We start from the raw sequence: 20110 nt of genomic DNA, 5'->3' as shown, positions 1-20110 counted from the left end.
TTTCTAATTTCTCTTTCTTCCTTCCTTCCTTTTTTCTTTTCTTCTTCTTCTTCTTCTTTTTTTTTTTTTTTTTTACAGAGTCTCCCTCTGTCACCCAGCTCACTGCAACTTCGGCTTCCCAGGTTCAAGAGAATCTTCTGCCTCAGCCTTCCAAGTAGCTGGTACTACAGGCACCTGCCACCACGCCTGGCTAATTTTTTGTATTTTTAGTAGAGACGGGGTTTCACCGTGTTAGCCAGGATGGTCTTGATCTCCTGACCTCATGATCTGCCCGCCTCAGCCTCCCAAAGTGCTGCAATTACAAGGGTGAGCCACCATGCCTGGCCTTTTCTAATGTATTTCTAATTGTTTCCCTGGTTTTTAATCTCCATTTGATAGATGAAGAGCCCAAGGCTCCAAACATAGTGATCCAGGGTTAAAGAGCTGGTATGCAGTGGTGTCTGAATTTGAATCCTTCTTCTTCTTTTTTTTATTTTTTTAATTTTTCATGGTAGGGGCATAATCTTGCAAACTCACATCATCCTACTTTGGCTATAAAAATTTGTTTTAGGCTGGGCACAGGCACAGTGGCTCATGCCTGTAATCCTACCACTTTGGAGGCTGATGTGGGTGGATCTCTTTAAACCCAGGAGTTTGAGGCCAGCCAGGGCAACATGGCAAAACTTTGTCTCTACAAAAAAATACAAAAATTAGCCAGGCATGATGGTACACACCTGTGGTCCCACCTACTCAGAGGCTGAGGTGGGAGGATTGCCTGAGCCCAGGCTCACTGCACTCCAGCCTGGGTGACAGAGCTAGACCCTGTCTCAAAAAAAAAATTGTTTTAGCCTGGTACAGTGGCTCACATCTGTAATTCTAGCACTTAGGGAGGCAGAGGCAGGAGGATCACTTGAGCCCAGGAGTTTGAGACCAGTCTGGGCAACATAGTAAGATCCCATTCTACACAAAAAGGAAAAAAATTTTTTTTTTTTTTTTTTTTTTTTTTGAGATGGAGTCTCGCTCTGTGGCCCAGGCTGGAGTGCAGTGGCATGATCTCGGCTCACTGCAAGCTCCGCCTCCTGGGTTCACGCATTTTCCTGCCTCAGCCTCCTGAGTAGCTGGGACTACAGGGTGCCCGCCACCACGCCCGGCTAATTTTTTGTATTTTTAGTAGAGATGAAATTTCGCTGTGTTAGCCAGGATGGTCTCGATCTCCTGACCTTGTGATCCACCTGTCTCGGCCTCCCAAAGTGCTGGGATTACAGGTGTGAGCCATTGCGCCTGGTCAATTTTTTTGTTTTTTGAGATGGAGTCTCACTCTGTCACCCAGGCTGGAGTGCAGTGGTGCGATCTTGGCTCACTGCAACCTCTGCCTCCCGGGTTCAAGTGATTCTCCTGCTTCAGCCTCTGGAGAAGCTGGGATTACAGGCATGCACCACCATGCCTAGATAATTTTTGTATTTTTAGTAGAGATGGGGTTTCACCATGTTGGTCAGGCTGGTCTTGACCTCAAGTGATCCACCCACCTCAGCCTCCCAAAATGCTGGGATTACAGGCTTGAGCCACGGAAAAAAATTCTTTTGAGACTGAGTCTCACTGTATCGCCCAGGCTGGAGTGCAGTGGTGTGATCTCGGCTCATTGCAACCTCTGGCTGCCGGGTTCAAGTGATTCTCGTGCCTCAGCCTCCCGAGTAGCTGGGATTACAGGCGTCTGCCACCACACCCAGCTAATTTTTGTATTTTTAATAGAGATGGGGTTTCACCATGTTGGCCAGGCTGGTCTTGAACTCCCAACCTCAAACAATTCGCCCGCCTCGGCCTCCCAAAGTGCTGAGATTACCCGGCCTCATGTGATATCTTGATGCCTGTATACAATGTGTATGAATTGGAACCCATTCTGACCCTCTCCATCCTCCGAGTGAATTGTGCTTGAGAGGTTAACTGATCTGCCTAAAGCCACACAGCTGGAAATTGGCAGAAGAGGGAGGAGAACCAGGTCTGCTCCTTGTCTTTAGGATGTTCTGTCCCTCATTATTGTAGGAGAGGAAACCCTGCCGTGCCCCATGCAGGCCCTGGTGCTGTTCCTCCTGAAATGCCATTAGCCCAGCCACATCTTTCTTCCCCAGAACTCCATCCTTGGGCTCACTCAGTCATCTCAGCCCCTCCTGTATTCCAGTCCTTAAAATGTGTAAACCCTAACTAAGCAAGATCACGGCTGCAATTTCAGATCCAAAGGAAGATTTGGGAGGAGGCTGTTTACATGGAGGCCGGGACCAGGCGGGCAGCTCTCTTCAGCATCCCACCTGTCACCCTCGGAAGACCAAGGAGGGGTGGAGAGAGTGGTGGGCAGCTTCATTTCCCACCCAGGCTTAAGCTCTGCTCTATCACACCATCTCTCAGAGGAAGGGACCTTGTGCATTAATCTCTTTTTCCTGACATTTCGAGTCAATTTAGATCCAATTTAGATCAAAGTCTGCTCTAGGAGAGCAGAAGAATTGTTTGAGGGGGAGGGGGTTGGGCGAGGGTGTTGTTAACCTTGAAGAGCTTGTGGTCTGGTTGGGGAAAATCATACTTATGTGTGTGAAATAATTCTGACCCTACAAAACATCGCAGCACAGGACCTAACAGGTTCCAAGATGTATGGTCCTTGGAGATGATTTTGCCAGGACTTGGGTATCTAATACCTAAAAGTAATGTCCTTATTTTTATTTTTTAATTTAATTTAATTTTATTTTATTTTTTTGAGACAGAGTCTCGCTCTGTCCCCAGGCCGGAGCGCAGTGATGCGATCTCAACTCACTGCAAGCTCCGCCTCCCAGGTTCTCGTCATTCTCCTGCCTCAGCCTCCCGAGTAGCTGGGACTACTCGGGTGCCTGCCACCACGCCCAGCTAATATTTTTTGTATTTTTAGTTTCACCATGTTGGTCAGGCTGGTCCGGAACTCCTGACCTTGTGATCCGCCCACCTCGGCCTCCCAAAGTGCTGGGATTACAGGTGTGAGCCACCACGCCTGGCCAACATCCTTATTTTTAAAAAGAAGAAGAAGTCTTTAAAATCCAGTGAAAATCCACCAAAATACATGTGCTACGTAGCAATGGAAATTCTTGAGTTTTATTTCTATTAGAAAAGTGGAGTTTTCATATATATATTTTTTTTGACATGGGCACTCTGTCACCCAGGCTAGAGTGCGGTAGAGTGATGACAGCTCACTACAGCCTCCACCTCTGTCACCCAGGCTAGAGTGTGGTGGCGTGATCACAGCTCACTACACCTCCTGGGTTCAGGTTATCCTTCTACCTCAGCCTCCCAAGTAGCTGGGACTGCAGCCACATGCCACCATGCCTGGCTAATTTTTGTATTTTTTGTAGAGACAGGGTGTCTCTATGTTGCCCAGGCTGGCCTTGAACTCCTGGGCTCAAGCAATCCTCCTGCCTCAGCCTCCCAAAGTGCTGCGATTATAGGTGTGAGCCACCGCACCCAGCTGGAAGTTCATATTTTATATGTGAATCCATTAGAATGCTTATGGCTGCAAGAATAGAGTACATGCATCCCACCGATTTTACAATAAGGACATTTGTTATCTCACGTAAGAAGCAATCTGTGCTATGCCCATTGCGTGGGTGATTCTGCCCCACTTGGTTGTCAGATGGTGAATCACATTTGGGGTGACCCACATCCAGTGAAACAAAATAGGAGACAGCCTCCCAGTGGATCTCCTTTTATCAGGGAGGAATCCCCCAAAGCTCCCCAACAAATAACCTCCCAGTCCAGTGTTAAGGCTATTTTAGCTGTAAGGGAGACTGAGAAAGGCACATCTGACCTTTCATCCTCTACCGAAGGCCCTAGCTGCAAGAAAGGTGTGATGGGGCCGGGCGCGGTGGCTCACGCCTGTAATCCCAGCACTTTGGGAGGCTGAGGCAGGCGGATCACAAGGTCAGGAGATCGAGACCATCCTGGCTAACACAGTGAAACCCCGTCTCTACTAAAAATACCAAAAAAAAAAAAATTAGCCGGGTGTGGTGGCAGGCGCCTGTAGTCCCAGCTACTTGGGAGGTTGAGGCAGGAGAATGGCATGAACCCCGGGAAGTGGAGCTTGCAGTGAGCCGAGATTGCACCATTGCACTCCAGCCTGGGTGACAGAGCGAGACTCCATCTCAAAAAAAAAAAAAAAAAAGAAAGAAAGGAAGGAAGGAAAGGGAAAGGAAAGGAAAGGAAGGAAGGAAGGAGGAAGGAAGGAAGGAGGAAGGAAGGAAGGAGGAAGGAAGGAAGGAAGGAAGGAGGAAGGAAGGAAGGAGGAAGGAAGGAAGGGGGAAGGAAGGAAGGAAGGAGGAAGGAAGGAAGGAAGGAGGAAGGAAGGAAGGAAGGAAAGAAAGAAAGAAAGGAAGGAAGGAGGAAGAAAGGAAGGAAGGAAAGGGAAAGGAAAGGAAGGAAGGAAGAAAGAAAGGAAGGAAGGAGGAAGAAAGGAAGGAAGGAAAGGGAAAGGAAAGGAAGGAAGGAAGGAAGAAAGAAAGGAAGGAAGGAAGGTATGATGGGGACGGCAGGGGAGAAGGGAGTCCACAAGAATGTCTGCGGTCACCTAGCAAGTGATAACGTCTTGACAGTACTATTAAATATATAAATTAAAGTGAGCACATACAGGTAGTTATACTGATGTTGTAAATAAGAGAACCTGTAACACATTGTTGTAAAGATCATAAGCATAAGAGTCCCAGAGCCTGGCGCGGTGGCTCACGCCTGTAATCACAGCACTTTGGGAGGCTTAGGCGGGTGGATCCCCTGAGGTCAGGAGTTTGAGACCGGCCTGGCCAACATGGTGAAACCCCGTCTCTACTAAAAATACAAAAAATAGCCGGGCGTGGCGGTGGGCACCTGTAATCCCAGCTACTCAGGAGGCTGAGGCAGGAGAATCCACTTGAACCCGGGAGGTGGAGCTTGCAGTGAGCCGAGATCACGCCACTGCATTCCAGCCTGGGCGACAGAGCAAGACTCCGTCTCAAAAAAAAAAAAAGAAAGAAAAGAAAAAAAAAGTGCCACAAAAGAGGAAGAAGGAAAGCAGACTGTGGGGTCAGAGAGACCAAGGTTTAAAACTTGGTTTTGCAGGCCGGGTGCAGTGGCTCACGCCTGTAATCCCAGCAGTTTGGGAGGCCGAGGCAGGTGGATCACGAAGTCAAGAAATCGAGACCATCCTGGCCAACATGGTGAAACCTTGTCTCTACTAAAAATACAAAAAATTATCTGAGCGTGGTGGCGTGCGCCTGTAGTCCCAGCTACTCGGGAGGCTGAGGCAGGAAAATTGTTTGAACCTGGGAGGTGGAGGTTGCAGTGAGCTGAGATCATGCCACTGCACTCCAGCCTGGCGACAGAGCAAGACTCTGTCTCAAAAAAAAAACAAAAAAAACTCCGTTTTGCTACTTACTATGTGAACATCCTTGGTCAATTTATAGAAGCTATTAAGTTTCAACTTTCTCATTAGAATGATAAATTGATAAATTAATAAATTAGATGATTAATTTAATAAAGCCATATCATACCTCTTTTTAGCATTGTTAAAAGGAAACTGTGTGTGTGTATTTGTGTTAATGTTAGTTTCTTTTCATTTTTGTGCTTGGGGGGCTGTTTATTTGATGATGGTCAGCGGGGCGGGTGGGTCAGACCCATCCATCCCCCATGGAAGACCATTCCCCTGTCTTCAGACTGGCAGGGCACTTCCATAGACAGGAACATTCTGGATGCTCTGATGCTGAACACTACCAGAATCGGCCATGGATTTGCTTTGAGCAAACACCCCGCAGTCAGGGCTTACTCCTGGAAAAAGGACATCCCCATAGAAGTCTGTCCCATCTCTAACCAGGTATGTGTGGCCCATGCGGCTAATCCCATATGATCTCCCCTAACCACAACCTCTGCTCTCTTCAACTTTTTCCTGTATAACTTATCTCTCCTTAACTCTCTTGTTACCTACATCCCTCCACTCTCCTACCCCTGTTAGTAAAGTTATTCAGGAGGGGCCTTTTGCCTAAGCCACCAATAAGAATGAGGCAGCAGTGAGGGTCCCCAGTAGGGTGGAATTTTGGGCAAAACTGTAGACAAAGCAAAAAGGACACGGCGGGAGGCCAGTGAAGTGGGACGGGCCATGGGATGCTGCTCCCCACGGTTTCTTGGGGTCCTTTGTGTCTGTGTTCAGTTAGCGCTTCTCTGAGCAGGAAAAGAAGTGACCAGATGTTTGCGGTGCTGATGAAACATGAGGAGGAGCACGAGGACTGGCTCTGTTCCTTGTGCCTCCTCGTGACTCTGCCCAGAAGTCATCCCCATACTGGGGAGATAGTGATGGGAAGATGAAGGGAGCTGATGGAGCTCAAGGTCTCACCTCACTTGTGACTACTCTTTTTAGGGATCAGAGCTCATCTTTCTCCCTTGCCTCCTATTGGGCAGGTGCTGAAACTGGTATCTGACTTGAGGAACCACCCTGTAGCCACTCTGATGGCCACTGGGCACCCCATGGTGATCAGCTCTGATGACCCAGCTATCTTTGGTGCCAAAGGCTTGTCCTACGATTTCTATGAGGTCTTCATGGGCATTGTGGGGATGAAGGCTGACCTGAGGACCCTCAAACAGCTGGCCATGAACTCTATCAAGTGAGTGTCCCGTGTCCTCCCGGGTCCCCCGCCTCCTTCCAGCCCGCAACTTGTGTTTGCCTCTCTGGAGGCTTGAGGCAGATGCCTCGATGGTTCCTCGGGGTTCCTTCTCATCATGGCTGTTTAGTCCTTGCTGCTGGCCCGGGGAGAGTGCTCTGCAAGGCTCTAATGTCCCCTCAGGCTCCCTGCCCCGTTCCCCAACCCCTGCCCTGAGGCTGAGCTGGGCTCCTCCTCTTCCTGCAGGTACAGTGCCTTGTTGGAGATTGAGAAAAATACTTTCATGGAAATCTGGAAGAAGAGATGGGATAAGTTCATAGCGGATGTGGCTACAAAGTGAGGAGAAGCTAGCCAGCCCTCTACAAGCTGTGTTCTCACACACTCTGTCACTTCCTCTCACTCGTTCTTGAATCAGCTCCATGTCCCCATCAAATCAATGGCCTCTCTATGGAGCAACCCTGTCAGAAGCACTTGACTGGCTGACCAAATTCATCCTCTGGAAATATTCTCTCTCAGCCTCAGTGACATTGACCCTCTTGGTTTTCTCCTCTCTCTGGCCATTTCTTCCAGTTTCCCTATTTCAGAGTCTCCTCCTTTCTCTGATCTCTGTGCTGTTTCCTCAGGACTCAGTCCTGGGCTGTCTTCTATTCTGGTCTCTTTATTTTTTTATGTTTTCGAGGTGGAATTTTGCTCTTGTTGCCCAGGCTGGAGTACAATGGTGCGATCTCAGCTCAGTGCAACCTCCGCCTCCCGGGTTCAGGCAATTCTCCTGCCTCAGCCTCCTGAGTAGCTGGAATTATAGGCATGCGCCACCACACCCAGCTGATTTTTGCATTTTCAGTAGAGACAAGTTTTCACCATGTTGGCGAGGCTGGTATCGAACTCTTGACCTCAGGTGATCCACTCGCCCTGGGCTCCCAAAGTGCTGGAATTACAGGCATGAGCCACCATGCCTGGCCTATTCTGGTCTCTTTAACTCTCTCCTCTTTATTTCTCTTCTCTCTCTACACTTTTCCTGGGTGGTCTCATCCATTCCTTTGCTTTTTCTTACCATTTATTTGTTAATGATTCCCACATTTATTTATGCACTTGGAGAGTTCACAGGCGTCTCAGAAACTGACGAGGTGCAATTCTGAACCCTCAGTCTCTTCCCTTTAAACCTTTCTTTTTCTCTACTTTAATTTTTCTAAAGAGCGTCTTGCTACGTTGCCCAGGCTGATTTCCAACTCCTGGCTTCAAGTGATCCTCCTGCCGCAATCTCCCGAAGTGCTGGGATTACTGACATGAGCCACCACACTCAGCCCTTTAAACCTTTCCCTGGCCTTTCCCATAGCTGGTGAAGGACACCTCCATCCATTCCACCCAGTTGCTCAAAGCAGAAATTTTCAGTGCAAGTCTTGATGCTGTGCTGTCCCCCACTCCCTACATCAGAATGCATCCCACATCTGGACTCCAACAGTGGCGTCTTGATGCTGCACTGTCCCCCACTCCCTACATCAGAACGCATCCTGCATCCGGACTCCAACGGTGGCATCTTGATGCTGCGCTGTCCCCCACTCCCTACATCAGAACGCATCCCGCATCCGGACTCCAACAGTGGCGCTCTACCTGCGTGCTGCTGCCAAGTCCAAGCCACCACGCTCCTGCCTGAGCTATGACAACAGCCTCCTCACTGATCTCCCCTTTCTTCCCTTTGCCTCCTCCAGCTCATTTTTCACAGTGTAGAATGACATTTTGTTTGTTTGTTTTGTTTTGTTTGAGACGGAGTCTCGCTCTGTTGCCCAGGGTGGAGTGCAGCGGCGCGATCTCTGCTCACTGCAAGCTCCGCCTCCTGGGTTCAAGCGGATTCTCGTGCCTCAGTCTCCCGAGTAGCTGGGATTACAGGCATGCACCACCATGCCCAGATAATTTTTGTATTTTTAGTAGAGATGGGGTTTCACTATGTTGGCCAGGCTGGTCTTGAACACCTGACCTCGTGATCCACCTGCCTCGGACTCCCAAAGCACTGGGATTACAGGCGTGAGCCACCCCGCCTGGCCTAGAATGACTTTTAAAATATCAGATTAAACCAGGTCATTCCTTTGCTTACAACCCAGTGCATTTAGAGGCACACCCCATGTCTCCACAGGGCAAACAGCATCCGATTTAATCTGGATCCATTCCAGCGCCTTCCTCTCCCAGTCACCCCGACGGCCCCAACCCCAGCGGCCCTTTCTTCCTCAAATGTCCTCGGCTCTATATTGTGCCTGGGTCTTTTCTCCTTCTCTCTGCCTGGAACATTCCTTCTTTCGCCTTTTGTCTTGCCCACTCCTGTTTACCCTTCAAGTTTCAGGTTCATGTCACTGTCTCAGAGAGGTTTTCCTATGCCCGCCCTGTTTCTCTCAGGGAGCCTTGCTCTTTTCCATCATGCCTCTAATCACAATTTATAATCGGATATTTATTTCTGTGTCTACAGTTTCGCCCTGCCAGACTGTAAGCCGCATGTGGGCAGGTGCTCATGATTGTTTCTGATTGTTTCACGCATGCTGCTAACCCAGAGCCTGGGCCCAAAGCTAGTTAGTACTCAATAAACAATGCATTGAATGTACTCAATAAACAATGCATTGAATGAGTGGCTGTCACTGTGTCTGTTCAGCCAGCTGCCAAGGCAGAGGGGAGTAGAGCAGAGCCCCCCCAAATAAAAGACCTCATGTGATCAGAGTCCAGCTCCTCACCTGGCCTTGGAAGAAGGGTTCAAGAAGCCAGCTCTGTCCTCACCCAACTCAAGGATGGCAGGGAATCAAAGAATTCCTTAAAAGCCCCAGGCAGATGCGAATGTCCTCTCATCCATCTTCCATGACCCGTACCTGAGCTCTCAGACAGCAGCAAGCCCTCTCCCCATTCCTAGTTTATCACCATTTGGTTCCTGGAACTGGGAAAAGCCTTGCGACCAGGAGTCAGCAACCACAAGCTGTGCCTGGATGGAAGAAGACAACCTCTAGGGTCCTGTCTAACTCTGCAGGTGATTCAGTGCCTTACCCAATCCCTGAAGATCTCTTTTAGGTCCCAACTCCGCAGGGGACCTCCAACACAGGCAGACGCAGACAGCCTCTGACCTGGACTTGCTGTGATCTCTGATTTGGCAAAATGAGCCAGCAATAGTCTTGCCTTTGTGTCCAGTTCTTCCTTCTTTTTTTTTTTGAGACAGAGTCTCACTCTGTCACCCAGGCTGGAGGGCAGTGGCGCAACCTCGGCTCACTGCAACCTCTGCCTCCCGGGTTCAAGCGATTCTCCTGCCTCAGCCTCTTAAGTAGCTGGGTTTACAGGCACCCGCCATCACGCCTGGCTGATTTTTGTATTTTCAGTAGAGACGGGGTTTCACCATGTTGGCCAGGCTGGTCTCGAACTCCTGACCTCATGATCCGCCCACCTTGCCTCCCAAAGTGCTGAGATTACAGGCATGAGCCACTGCACCCGGCCTTTGTTTGTTTGTTTTTTTTTTAAGAGACAGTGTCTCACTATGTTACCCAGGCTGGTCAGCTGATCTCAAACTATGGCCTCAAGTTATCCTCCTGCCTCAGCCTCCCGGATACCTGGGATTACAGGCACTAGCCACCACATCCAGTCTTTAAGCTTTTAAATTCAACTTACAAAGCTTGCTGGTTCTTCCTTCTTGACTTTATTCCTCATTGCATAGGCCTAGTCCTGTTGAACTAAATGTCCATGGAGCATTTATCTGATTATTTTGAAATAATTTCAAACAAGTTGCAAGAATAGTACAAAAAACTCTTACCAGGCCAGGCACAGGGGGTCACGCCTGTAACCCCAGCACTTTGGGAGGCCGAGGCGAGTGGATTGCTTCAGCCCAGGAGTTCGAGACCAGCTTGGACAACATGGCCAGACCTCATCTCTACTAAAAATACAAAAATTAGCTGGGCATGGTGGGACATGCCTGTGGTCCTAGCTACTCAGAAGGCTGAGGTGGGAGGATCGCTTGAGCCCAGGAAGAGGAGGTTGTAGTGAACTGAGATCGCACCACTCCACTCCAGCCTGGCCAATAAAGCGAGACCCTGTCTCAAAAAAACAAACAAAAATAACAACAACAACACAAACCTCTAACATTCTCTTTGCCCAGGTTCCCCCAGTTATTAACATTTTACAACATTTGATTCGATATATCATTCTTTCTCTGTCTAATTGCTCTCTCTCTCTCTCTATCCTATTTTTTTCTAACCACTTGAGACTAAGTTGCAGATATTATGCCTTTTATTCCTAGATTCTCCAGTGTGTATTTCCTAAAGACAATGACATTCTCCTATGGAGCCACAGTACATCCAACCAAATCAGAAAAGTATTAACATTGAAAAGATGCTAATATCTGGCTCTGGCCCTGCTGAGCTTTGTTTTGTTTTGTTTTGTTTTGTTCTTGGTCCAGAACCCAATCCAGGATCACAAGCTACATTTAGCTGTCAAATCTCTAGTCTCGTTCAGTCTGAAACAGCTTCTTAGTCTTCCTTTGTGTTTTGGAACCTCATGTTTGAAGAGTACAGGCCAGTTATTTCATAGACTATCCCTCATTTCAGGTTCATCTAATGTTTCCCTAGGAAGAGGCTCAGGGGATACATTTTTGAGAGGAGCACCTTAGCAGCGAGGCTTTGTCCTTTTCAGTGTACACACCAGGGACACATGAATGGGGCCAAGTGTTATACTTCCAGCTTGTTGTTAAACCTTTAGGAGTCTGAAATTGGTCTTGATGGGAATTTTTTTTTGAGATGGGTCTCACTCCATTGCCTAGGCTAGAGTGCAGTGGCAGGATCACTGCTCATTGTAGCCACAACCTCCTGGGCTCAAGCAATCCTCCTGCCCAGCATCCAAAGTAGTTGGGACTACAGGCGTGCATCACCACCTCGGCTAAGTTTCCTTTATCTTTTTACTTTTTGTAGAGATGGGATCATGCTATACTGTCTAGCCTGTCTCAAATTCCTGGCCTCAAGCCATCCTCCCGCCTCGGCTTCCCAAAGTGCTGGGATTACAGGCATGAGCCACGACACCAGGCTTGTGGGAGTTTTTGTGCCACAAAAATCAGCAAATGTTACAAATCCATGTCCCCACCAGCCAGCTGTTACACATTTGCCAGCATACTGATGCATACAATGTTAATTTGTCTCAATATGATACTGACTTTGATCACTTAAGTTGATTTCTGCCAGAATTTGCCATTGTGAAGTTACCATTTTTCCCTTAGTAATTAACACATATTTGGAGAGGAGACACTTTATGTAAAAGTCTTCACTCCTCCTTAAAACTTTACCATTAGTGCTTGCATCCACTGAGGACTTTTGTCTGAATCTGCTATTACTATCATGATTGCTGTTCCGTTTATTGCTGTGTAGCAAATTATCCCAAAACGTGGTGGTTTGAAACAAAAATAAAAATGTATGGGGCCAGGCGTGGTGGCTCACACCTTTAATCCCAGCACTTTGGGAGGCCGAGGCGGGGGATCACCTGAGGTCAGAAGTTCGGGACCAGCCTGACCAACATGGGGAAACCCCGTCTCTACTAAAAATACAAAATTAGCCAGGTATGGTGGCGCATGCCTGTAATCATAGCTACTTGGGAGGCTGAGGCAGGAGAATAGCTTGAACCCGGGAGGCAGAGGTTGCAGTGAGCCGAGATGGTGCCATTGCACTCCAGCCTGGACAACAAGAGCGAAACTCCATCTCGAAACCAAACCCAAAACAAACAAACAAATTTATGATCTCTCCCAGTGTCTGTGGGTCAGGAGTTTGGGCAGAGCCCAGCTGGGCAGTTCTGCTTGGGGTCTCTCGTGAGGTCCTTGTCACAGTTGGAGGCGGAGCTGGAGCTGACGGGCCGCCAGGGGTCACCTCTCTGCACAGCCCCAGGGCTCAGCTGGTGCTCTCCTATGGCTAGTTTGGGCTTCTTCCCATTGGCCTCAACTTCTGGGGTAAGTATTCCACGGAATAAATGGAAGATTCTGGAAGTCACATGGCATCATTTCTGCCATACTTTGTTGGTTCCAACAGTGACAAAAAACACCTCCTGGTTTTAAGCGGAGGAGACAGAGATCCCAACTTTTGATAGAAGATTGTCAAAGTCACAATATAAAAAAGAATATATAGGATAAGAGAAGTCATTGGAAAATATTTTGGAAAATACAACCATCAAATGGTGATTTTTTTTCCCTTCCTTCCTTCCTTCTTTCTTGCTTTTTTTTTTTCTTTTTCTGGGTCTTGCTCTGTCACTCAGGATAGAGTGCAGTGGTATGATCACAACTCACTGCAGCTTTGACCTTTTGGGCTCAAGTAATCCTCCAGCCTCAGCGTCTCAAGTAGCTGGGACTACAGGTGTGCATCACTGCAACCAGCTAATTAAAAACATTTTTTTATACAAACAAAGTCTCACTATACTGCCCAATATGGTTCAAACTCCTGGGCTCAAGCAATCCTCTCACCTCAGCCTCCCAAAGCGTTGGGATTACAGGCATGATCCACTGTGCCTGGCCAAAATGGTGGTTTTCGAATTCTACAATTTCTTCCATATTTGTTAGTTGCCATTTTGCTGCAAGAAGGAACAATTCCTTCCCTCCTGCCTTCCTTTTTCCCTTTTTTTTTTTTTGAGACAGAGTTTCGCTCTTGTTGCCCAAGCTAGAGTGCAATGGTGCAGTCTCGGCTCACTGCAACCTCCACCTCCCGGGTTCAAGCGATTCTCCTGTGTCAGCCTCCCAAGTAGCTGAGACTTCAGGCGCCTACCACCACGCCTGGCTAATTTTTGTATTTTTAGTAGAGATGGGGTTTCACCATGTTGGCCAGGCTGGTCTCGAACTCCTGACCTCAGGCGATCCGCACGCCTCGGCCTCCCAAAGCGCTGGGATTATAGGCATGAGCCACTGTGCCTGGCCCCTTTTTTCCTTCTAGCAGTACGACTCAGGGATTCAGGTTGTATTCAATGGGCTATAATCCATTACTAGCACTATTTATTGTGATGCTTACACTATTCCAGATCTGGCATGGAAGCCCTGTTAAGTTGGCTGCTGATAAAGTTCTATAATTGAGAACTTTCTTACTTTTTCCTTTTTTTTTTTTTTGCTCCATTCCCCAGGCTGGAGTACAGTGGCACCATCACAGCTTATTGCAGCCTTGACCCCACAGGCTCAAGAGATCCTCCTACCTCACCCTCCCTAGTAGCTGGGACTACAAGCATGTACCACCACATCTGGCTAATTTTTGTATTTTTTGTAGAGATGGGGTTTTGCCATGTTGCCCAGGCTGGTCTCAAACTCCTGAGCTCAAGCAATCTGCCCACCTCAGCCTCCCGAAGTGCTGGGATTATAGGTGTGAACCACTGCGTCTGGCCATTCTTCCTTACTTTCTTATGCAATAAAATGTTCTAGGTTCATTTTATAGTTTCCCTGTGTCATGCCTGAGCTCAGCCATTTCTCCAGGGAGCTCTGCTCCTTTCAGTAGAGAATAATATTTAGTAGCCCTGATCTAGGCACTAGATGTGCCCATTGTTACTGGAGTATGTATGTGTGTGTGTGTAGACACAAAAATACAATTTATGCATATTAAAATGGGAATATTATGGCCAGGCATGGTAGCTCATCCCTGTAATCCTAGCACTTTGGGAGGCTGAGGCGGGTGGATCACTTGAGGTTAGGAGTTCGAAACCAGCCTGGCCAACATGTTGAAACCCCATCCCTACTAAAAATAAAAAAATTAGCCAGACATGGTGGCGGACACCTGTAATCCCAGCTACTCAAGAGGCTGAGGCAGGAGAATCGCTTAAACACAGGAGGTGGAGTTTGCAGTGAGCCAAGATCATGCCACTGCACTCCAGCCTGGGTGAGACTCCGTCTCAAAAACAAACAAACAAACATCCAAAACAAAACAACAACAACAACAAAATGGGCAGGAAGAGGGAAAGAGTTGAAAAAAGAAGAGAAAATGATGGAATTGTTAGACTGGAAGTGACCACTGGAATGGAGGGCTCGGCTAACTCAGCAGCGCTACTGAAGCTGCCATTTCAGAGGAAATGTGTATTTGTCAGATTTTATTCTTTTTTCCTTAAGAAGACCCTTCAAATATGTATAAACCTCAGGACTGCCCCAAAATCTGAATCTACGCCTGCTCTAGATCAGCTCTTCATTTGGAAGGAAGAAAGCGAGGTGGAGGTGTGTTCGTTTGAAAAGACTAGCTGAAAAGAGAAAACTTACAGGAGCCTCAGCTTGCGAGCGACCTTGAAAGACTATGCAACCAGCCTCACCTTCAGGAAGAGCGGCCGAGCCTTCCTCAGGAAGATGTCCCTGTTTCTTTTTCTTTTCTTTTTTTTTTGAGACTGAGTCTCCCTCTGTTGCCTAGGCTGGAGTGTAGTAGCACGATCTTGGCTCACTGCAGCCTCCACCATCCCAGTTCAAGTGATTCTCCTGCCTCAGCCTCCCTAATAGCTGGGATTACAGGCGCGCGCCACCACACCCGGCTAATTTTTGTATTTTTAGTAAAGTCGGGGCTTCACCATGTTGGCCAGGCTGATCTTGACCTCCTGACCTCAAGTGATCTGGCTGCCTCGGCCTCCCAAAGTGCTGGGATTACAGCCGTGAGCCACTGCACCCGGAGCCTGTTCCATTCTTAAAGCTCACCAGAACGCAATTCTGTAAACTGCTTCAGCCACCCATTCCGGAATCCCAAATGACCCTTTCCCATGGTCAGGATTTCAATGACTGGTGCCATCCTTGGCTGTCACAGGAATTGAGCCCGTGGGGAGGACTGTATGAAAATGCATCTGTAAGCTCAGATGAAGTCAGCATGCTAGGGTTGGAAATATGATTTTCACATACATAGTCTAGGTTACTTAATTTATTGTTTTGAGATAGGGTCTCACTGCCCAGCCTGGAGGGCAGTGGTGTGATCATAGCTCACTATAATCTTGAACTCCTGGGCTCAAGGGACCCTCCCGCCTCAGCCTCTCCAGTAGTTGGGACGACAGGCGCGCGCCACCACGCCCGGCTGTTTATTTAATAGAGATGGGGTCTCCTTTTGTTGCCCAGGCTAGTATTGAACTCTCGGCCTCAAGTGATTCTCCTGCCTGTACCTCCCAAGGCACTGGGATTACAGGCCCTCAGAGCCACCTTGCCAGGCCAGTATGTTACTTTAAATAGCAGTCATCCTAAAAATAGCTTACCCTCCTCTGTCCTTCCCTGCCTGGAAAGGGTGTAAAAATAACATTTAGGGGCTGTAAATGCTGCCGAGATCTCTGGAGCTAGGTGGGTGCAGAGGTGTGATTTGGGTTTGGCTGTGCTCCGAAAAAACCAGGGCCGAGCTGCTGGTTTTGAATTTGTCCAGGCTTTTTAGCCAATAGCCTCTTCCTCTGCCGGGAAGGGGTGGGACCCGGCCTTCCAAAACACCTTTGCTGAAGAACCGTGCAAAGACCTTGGATGAGGGCCCCAGCTCAGCCAGGCCTCCCTAAAGCTAAGCCAGCCCGGGGTGGGGACTGGTGGAGTGACTAGAGTTTCTTAGATTCACAGAATAGCAGAGCTGGGAGAGGCCTACAGACCATCTTATCTACGCGTTTGTGTTTCTGATGACTGATTAAGGCCCAGAGAGGGTCAGTAACTCTTCCAGGTCGCACAGTGGGTGACAGTAGGTATGTGCTCGTCCTGGGACACAGAGCTGTTTTCTTCGCTTGTCTGGAGTGGGTTTCGGGGGTCGGCACCTGCCTCCCGGTGAGCTCCCGGCGCCGACCAGTCCTGGCCGAGTGGGGTCGGTCGGCCTCCACCCCTAATCTCCCCGGCTGCAGAGCCAGAGCGCACCGGCCTCCAGGGGGCGCCGCCTCCGGGCCACGCCAACTCTCCCAAGCCCTGCTCTCTCTGGCCTGGGGTGAGCCCCGGAAACAGCCTCAGTTTCCTGTCCCTTCCCTCCCTGGGAGCAAAGATGTAGGCGCCCAAGCCCCGCCCGCGGGCTCCCTGCGTCCGGCGTCCCTAGCGGCCCGCCCGGTCCCGCCGCCCCGCGGCTTGCGGATGGCTGCGGCCCCCCGATCCCCGGTTGGCTGCGGTGGCGGAGAAACGGCAGAACGCAGGCGGCGATTCGCTGGGGACGGCGGCCGGCGCGAGCCGATGGCCCCAGGCTCGGCGCACCTGTGGAACTGAGCGGGCGGCGCGGCGCTGCTGCCCCCTGCCGGCCGCGCCCAGTCCCACCCCCGTGTCCACCCCGGCCCGGGTGCCCTCGGGGTCCCTCGCGTCACTGTGGGCAGCGCCAAGCTACGGCTTCCCATGGCGGAGCGGGGTGGGGCCGCGGGACGGCACAGAGCTCCCCTGTCGCGAATACGCTGGTTTAGTTGCTTCCCACAGATCACAAATGGTCTCTCCTGTCCGCAGGGTCCCCTTCCGGCCTCAATACCCTGCCAGGCAGCATGGGCCGATGGTGACCTTGGGTCATCCTGGCCTCTATGCATTTAGAGTAGAGGCCGGGTGGTGGCGGCGCCTGTAGTCCTGCATTCTGGGAGGCCCAGGCGGGGCGCTCGAGCCCAGGAGTTCTAGACCAGCCTGGGGAACACGGCGAGACTCTGTCTCCTCAAAACAAAACAAAAGCAAACAAACAAAAAGGGTAGAGCCCATAGTACAGGATGAGAGAATAGTGCCGTAATGAATTTTAAATTTTAATTACATTTAAAATTAAAATGTGAATCTATATACAATCACATTTCAAAAATTCAAAAAGTATGAAAAGGAACACATTCGAAAGGCTTGTATCCACCTCTGTTTTCCACTGTGCACTTTCCCATCGTACCCATTCTCCTACCAGGCTTAGTTTCTTGTGTTTCTTTATGTGAAATAAACAAAAGCAAATATATAGTTTTTCCCACTCTGATATAAAAGGCAGCACAGTATCCACACTGTTCTGAACTCTTTTTTTTTTTTTTTTTTTTTGAGACAGGGTCTCACTCTGTTGCCCAGACTGGAGTGCAGTGGCACAATCTCAACTCACTGCAGCCTCCACCTCCTGGGTTCAGGCGATTCTCCTGCCTCATCTGGACCACAGGCGCACACCACCATGCCTGGCTAATTTTGTATTATTATTTTTTTCGAGATGGAGTCTTGCTCTGTCGCCCACAGCTGGAGTGCAATGGTGCGATCTCGGCTTACTGCAACCCCTGCCTCCCGGGTTCAAGCAGTTCTCCTGCCTCAGCCCCGAGTAGCTGGGATTACAGGTGTGCGCCACCACACCTGGCTAATTTTTGTATTTTTAGTAGAGACGGGGTTTCACCATGTTGACTAGGCTGGTCTTGAACTCCTGACCTCATGATCTGCCCACCTCGGCCTCCCAAAGTGCTGGGATTACAGGCATGAGCCACCATGCCCTGCCTAATTTTTGTATTTTTATTTTTTATTTTTTTGAGATGAAGTCTTTGCTCTAGTTGCCCAGGCTGGAGTGCAATGGCACCATCTCGGCTCACTGCAACCTCCGCCTCCCAGGTTCAGGCAATTCTCTTGCCTCAGCCTCTTGAGTAGCTGGGATTACAAGTGCACACCACCACGCCCGGCTAATTTTTGTATTTTTAGTAGGCCAGGCTGGTCTCGAACTCCTGACCTCAGGTGATCCAGCCACCTCCCAAAGTGCTGGGATTATAGGCATGAGCCAACGTGCCCAGCGAGTTTTTGTATTTTAGTAGAGACGGGGTTTCACCATGTTGTCCAGGCTGGTCTTGAACTCCTGACCTCAAGTGATCTGCCTGCCTCAGCCTCCCAAAGTGCCGGGATTACAGGCCTGAGCCACTGCACCCCGCCTGGATCTCAAGTCTTGATAAGATTTAGGATTGATTCTTTCAGCAGGACTATTTAACAGGTGGTGTCCCTTCCAATTTGCATCCTAACTGTATTAGGGTTCTCCAGAGAGACAGAACCTATAGCATGCAGATAGATAGATAGATAGATAGATAGATAGATAGATAGATAGATAGAGATAGATAGGAGACAGATAGATGAGAAGGGATTTATTAGGAGAATTGGCTCCACGTGATTATGGAGGCCTGCGCAGTCCTACGACAGGCCGCCTGGAGACCTGGGGCTGCTGGGAGCATGGCTCAGTTCAAATCTGAAAGCCTCTGAACCAGGGGAGCTGAAGGTGTGACTCAGTGTGAGACTGAAGACCTGAGAACCTGGGGGGCTGCTGGTGCAAGTCCCAGCATCTAAAGGTCAAGACCCTTAGACTTCTGACGTCCAAGGGCAGGAGAAAAAGGCTGTCCCAGCTCCAGGACAGAGACCGCAAATTTGCCCTTCCTCTGCCTTTTTGTCCTATGGAGGCTCCCAGCTGATTGGATGGTACCCTCCCATATTGACAGGGCGTCTTCCCCACTCAGCCTACCAACTCATACGCCAGTCTCCTCTGGAAGCAGCCTCACAAGACACTGCTTTACCAGCTATCTAGGTGTCCCTCAATCCAGTCAAGTTGACCCCAAAAAGTAACCATCAAATCCAATGAAGTGCAGCCAGTCAAAGGCTGGGACCCATCCATGGCTGGAGCCACAGGGACAGCAGCCAGTGGGGTCACTTGGAGTCAGGGCATGGGGAGACAGCATCGGGCAGTGGCTCCATCTGCTCAGCCCACCCGTAAGCCTGGGCTCTGGAGGGCAACCGACTCCCCCAGGAGCCTTCCCTCTGCCTGTCCCTGGAGTCCCCTCCCCTCCTGTGGGAGTCTGGGGGCCTTCAGGAGCTGAGCCCCTTGCCTGCATGCCAGTCTCCCTAGGAAGGACCTTGCAGAATGAGCCCAGGTTCAGCTCAGAGACTCTCCGGTGCCAGATGCCCCTTCTCAGGGTCGGTGGCAGGAGAGTGTGAGGGCTGAGCTAAGTGCATCAATGCCCCGTTTGCCCCTAGGATTCGGAAGAGGCCGTGGCAGGAGCTGTATTTGGAGGGTCCAGGCACTGCCCTGACTGGAAGTGCAGTGCAGCCTAGGGATGGGCCAGGGAGCTCACAATGCCAAAAGGGCAGATAGCAGGGAGTCTATCTGCCCTGGGGAACAGCCACCAGGTATCAAGCAGGGAGGCTAGCAGCCCAGCCCAGGGACTTGCGTGGACTTCGCATGCTTCCCACATGCTTAGAACTCTGTCAGGGGCCAGGCACGGTGGCTCCAGCCTGTAATCCCAGCAGTTTGGGAGGCCAAAGCGGGTGGATCACCTGAGGTTAGGAGTTCAAGACCAGCTTGGCCAACTTGGTGAAACCCCACCTCTACAAAAATTAGTCAGGCATGATGGTGGGAGACTGTAATCCCAGCTACTCCAGAGGCTGAGGGGGGAGAATCACTTGAACCCAGGAGGCGGAGGTTGCTCTGAGGCGAGATCGTGCCATCGCACTCCAGCCTGGGCAACAGAGTGAGACTCCGTCTCAAAAAAAAACAGAACAAAACAAAGAACACAAAACAAACAAAAAAAGAAGTCTGTCAGGCTGGGTGCAGTGGTTCATATGCTTGTAATCCCAGCACTTTGAGAGGCCAAGGCGGGGGGATTGCTTG

The 20110-nt window shown here is 49.7% G+C and overlaps 1 protein-coding gene across 4 annotated transcripts in view; it reads left to right on the top strand.

The window, feature by feature from the left end:
- The window catches only part of ADA2 (adenosine deaminase 2), a 44489-nt gene extending 35004 nt beyond the window's left edge, over positions 1-9485 (top strand). For all 4 annotated transcript variants that reach the window (XM_054470064.2, XM_054470061.2, XM_054470062.1 and 1 more), the window contains exons 8-10: positions 5673-5830; positions 6412-6614; positions 6858-9485. In XM_054470064.2, coding sequence (XP_054326039.1) covers positions 5673-5830; positions 6412-6614; positions 6858-6951 — 455 coding nt within the window. In that variant the 3' untranslated portion in view covers positions 6952-9485. The remainder of the gene's footprint in view (positions 1-5672; positions 5831-6411; positions 6615-6857) is intronic.
- Positions 9486-20110: the final 10625 nt, after the last annotated feature.

This window comes from Pongo pygmaeus, chromosome 23 (assembly GCF_028885625.2).
Source record: "Pongo pygmaeus isolate AG05252 chromosome 23, NHGRI_mPonPyg2-v2.0_pri, whole genome shotgun sequence".
In the NCBI taxonomy this organism is placed as follows: domain Eukaryota; kingdom Metazoa; phylum Chordata; class Mammalia; order Primates; family Hominidae; genus Pongo; species Pongo pygmaeus.
This window is presented reverse-complemented; position numbering and strand designations above follow the sequence as displayed.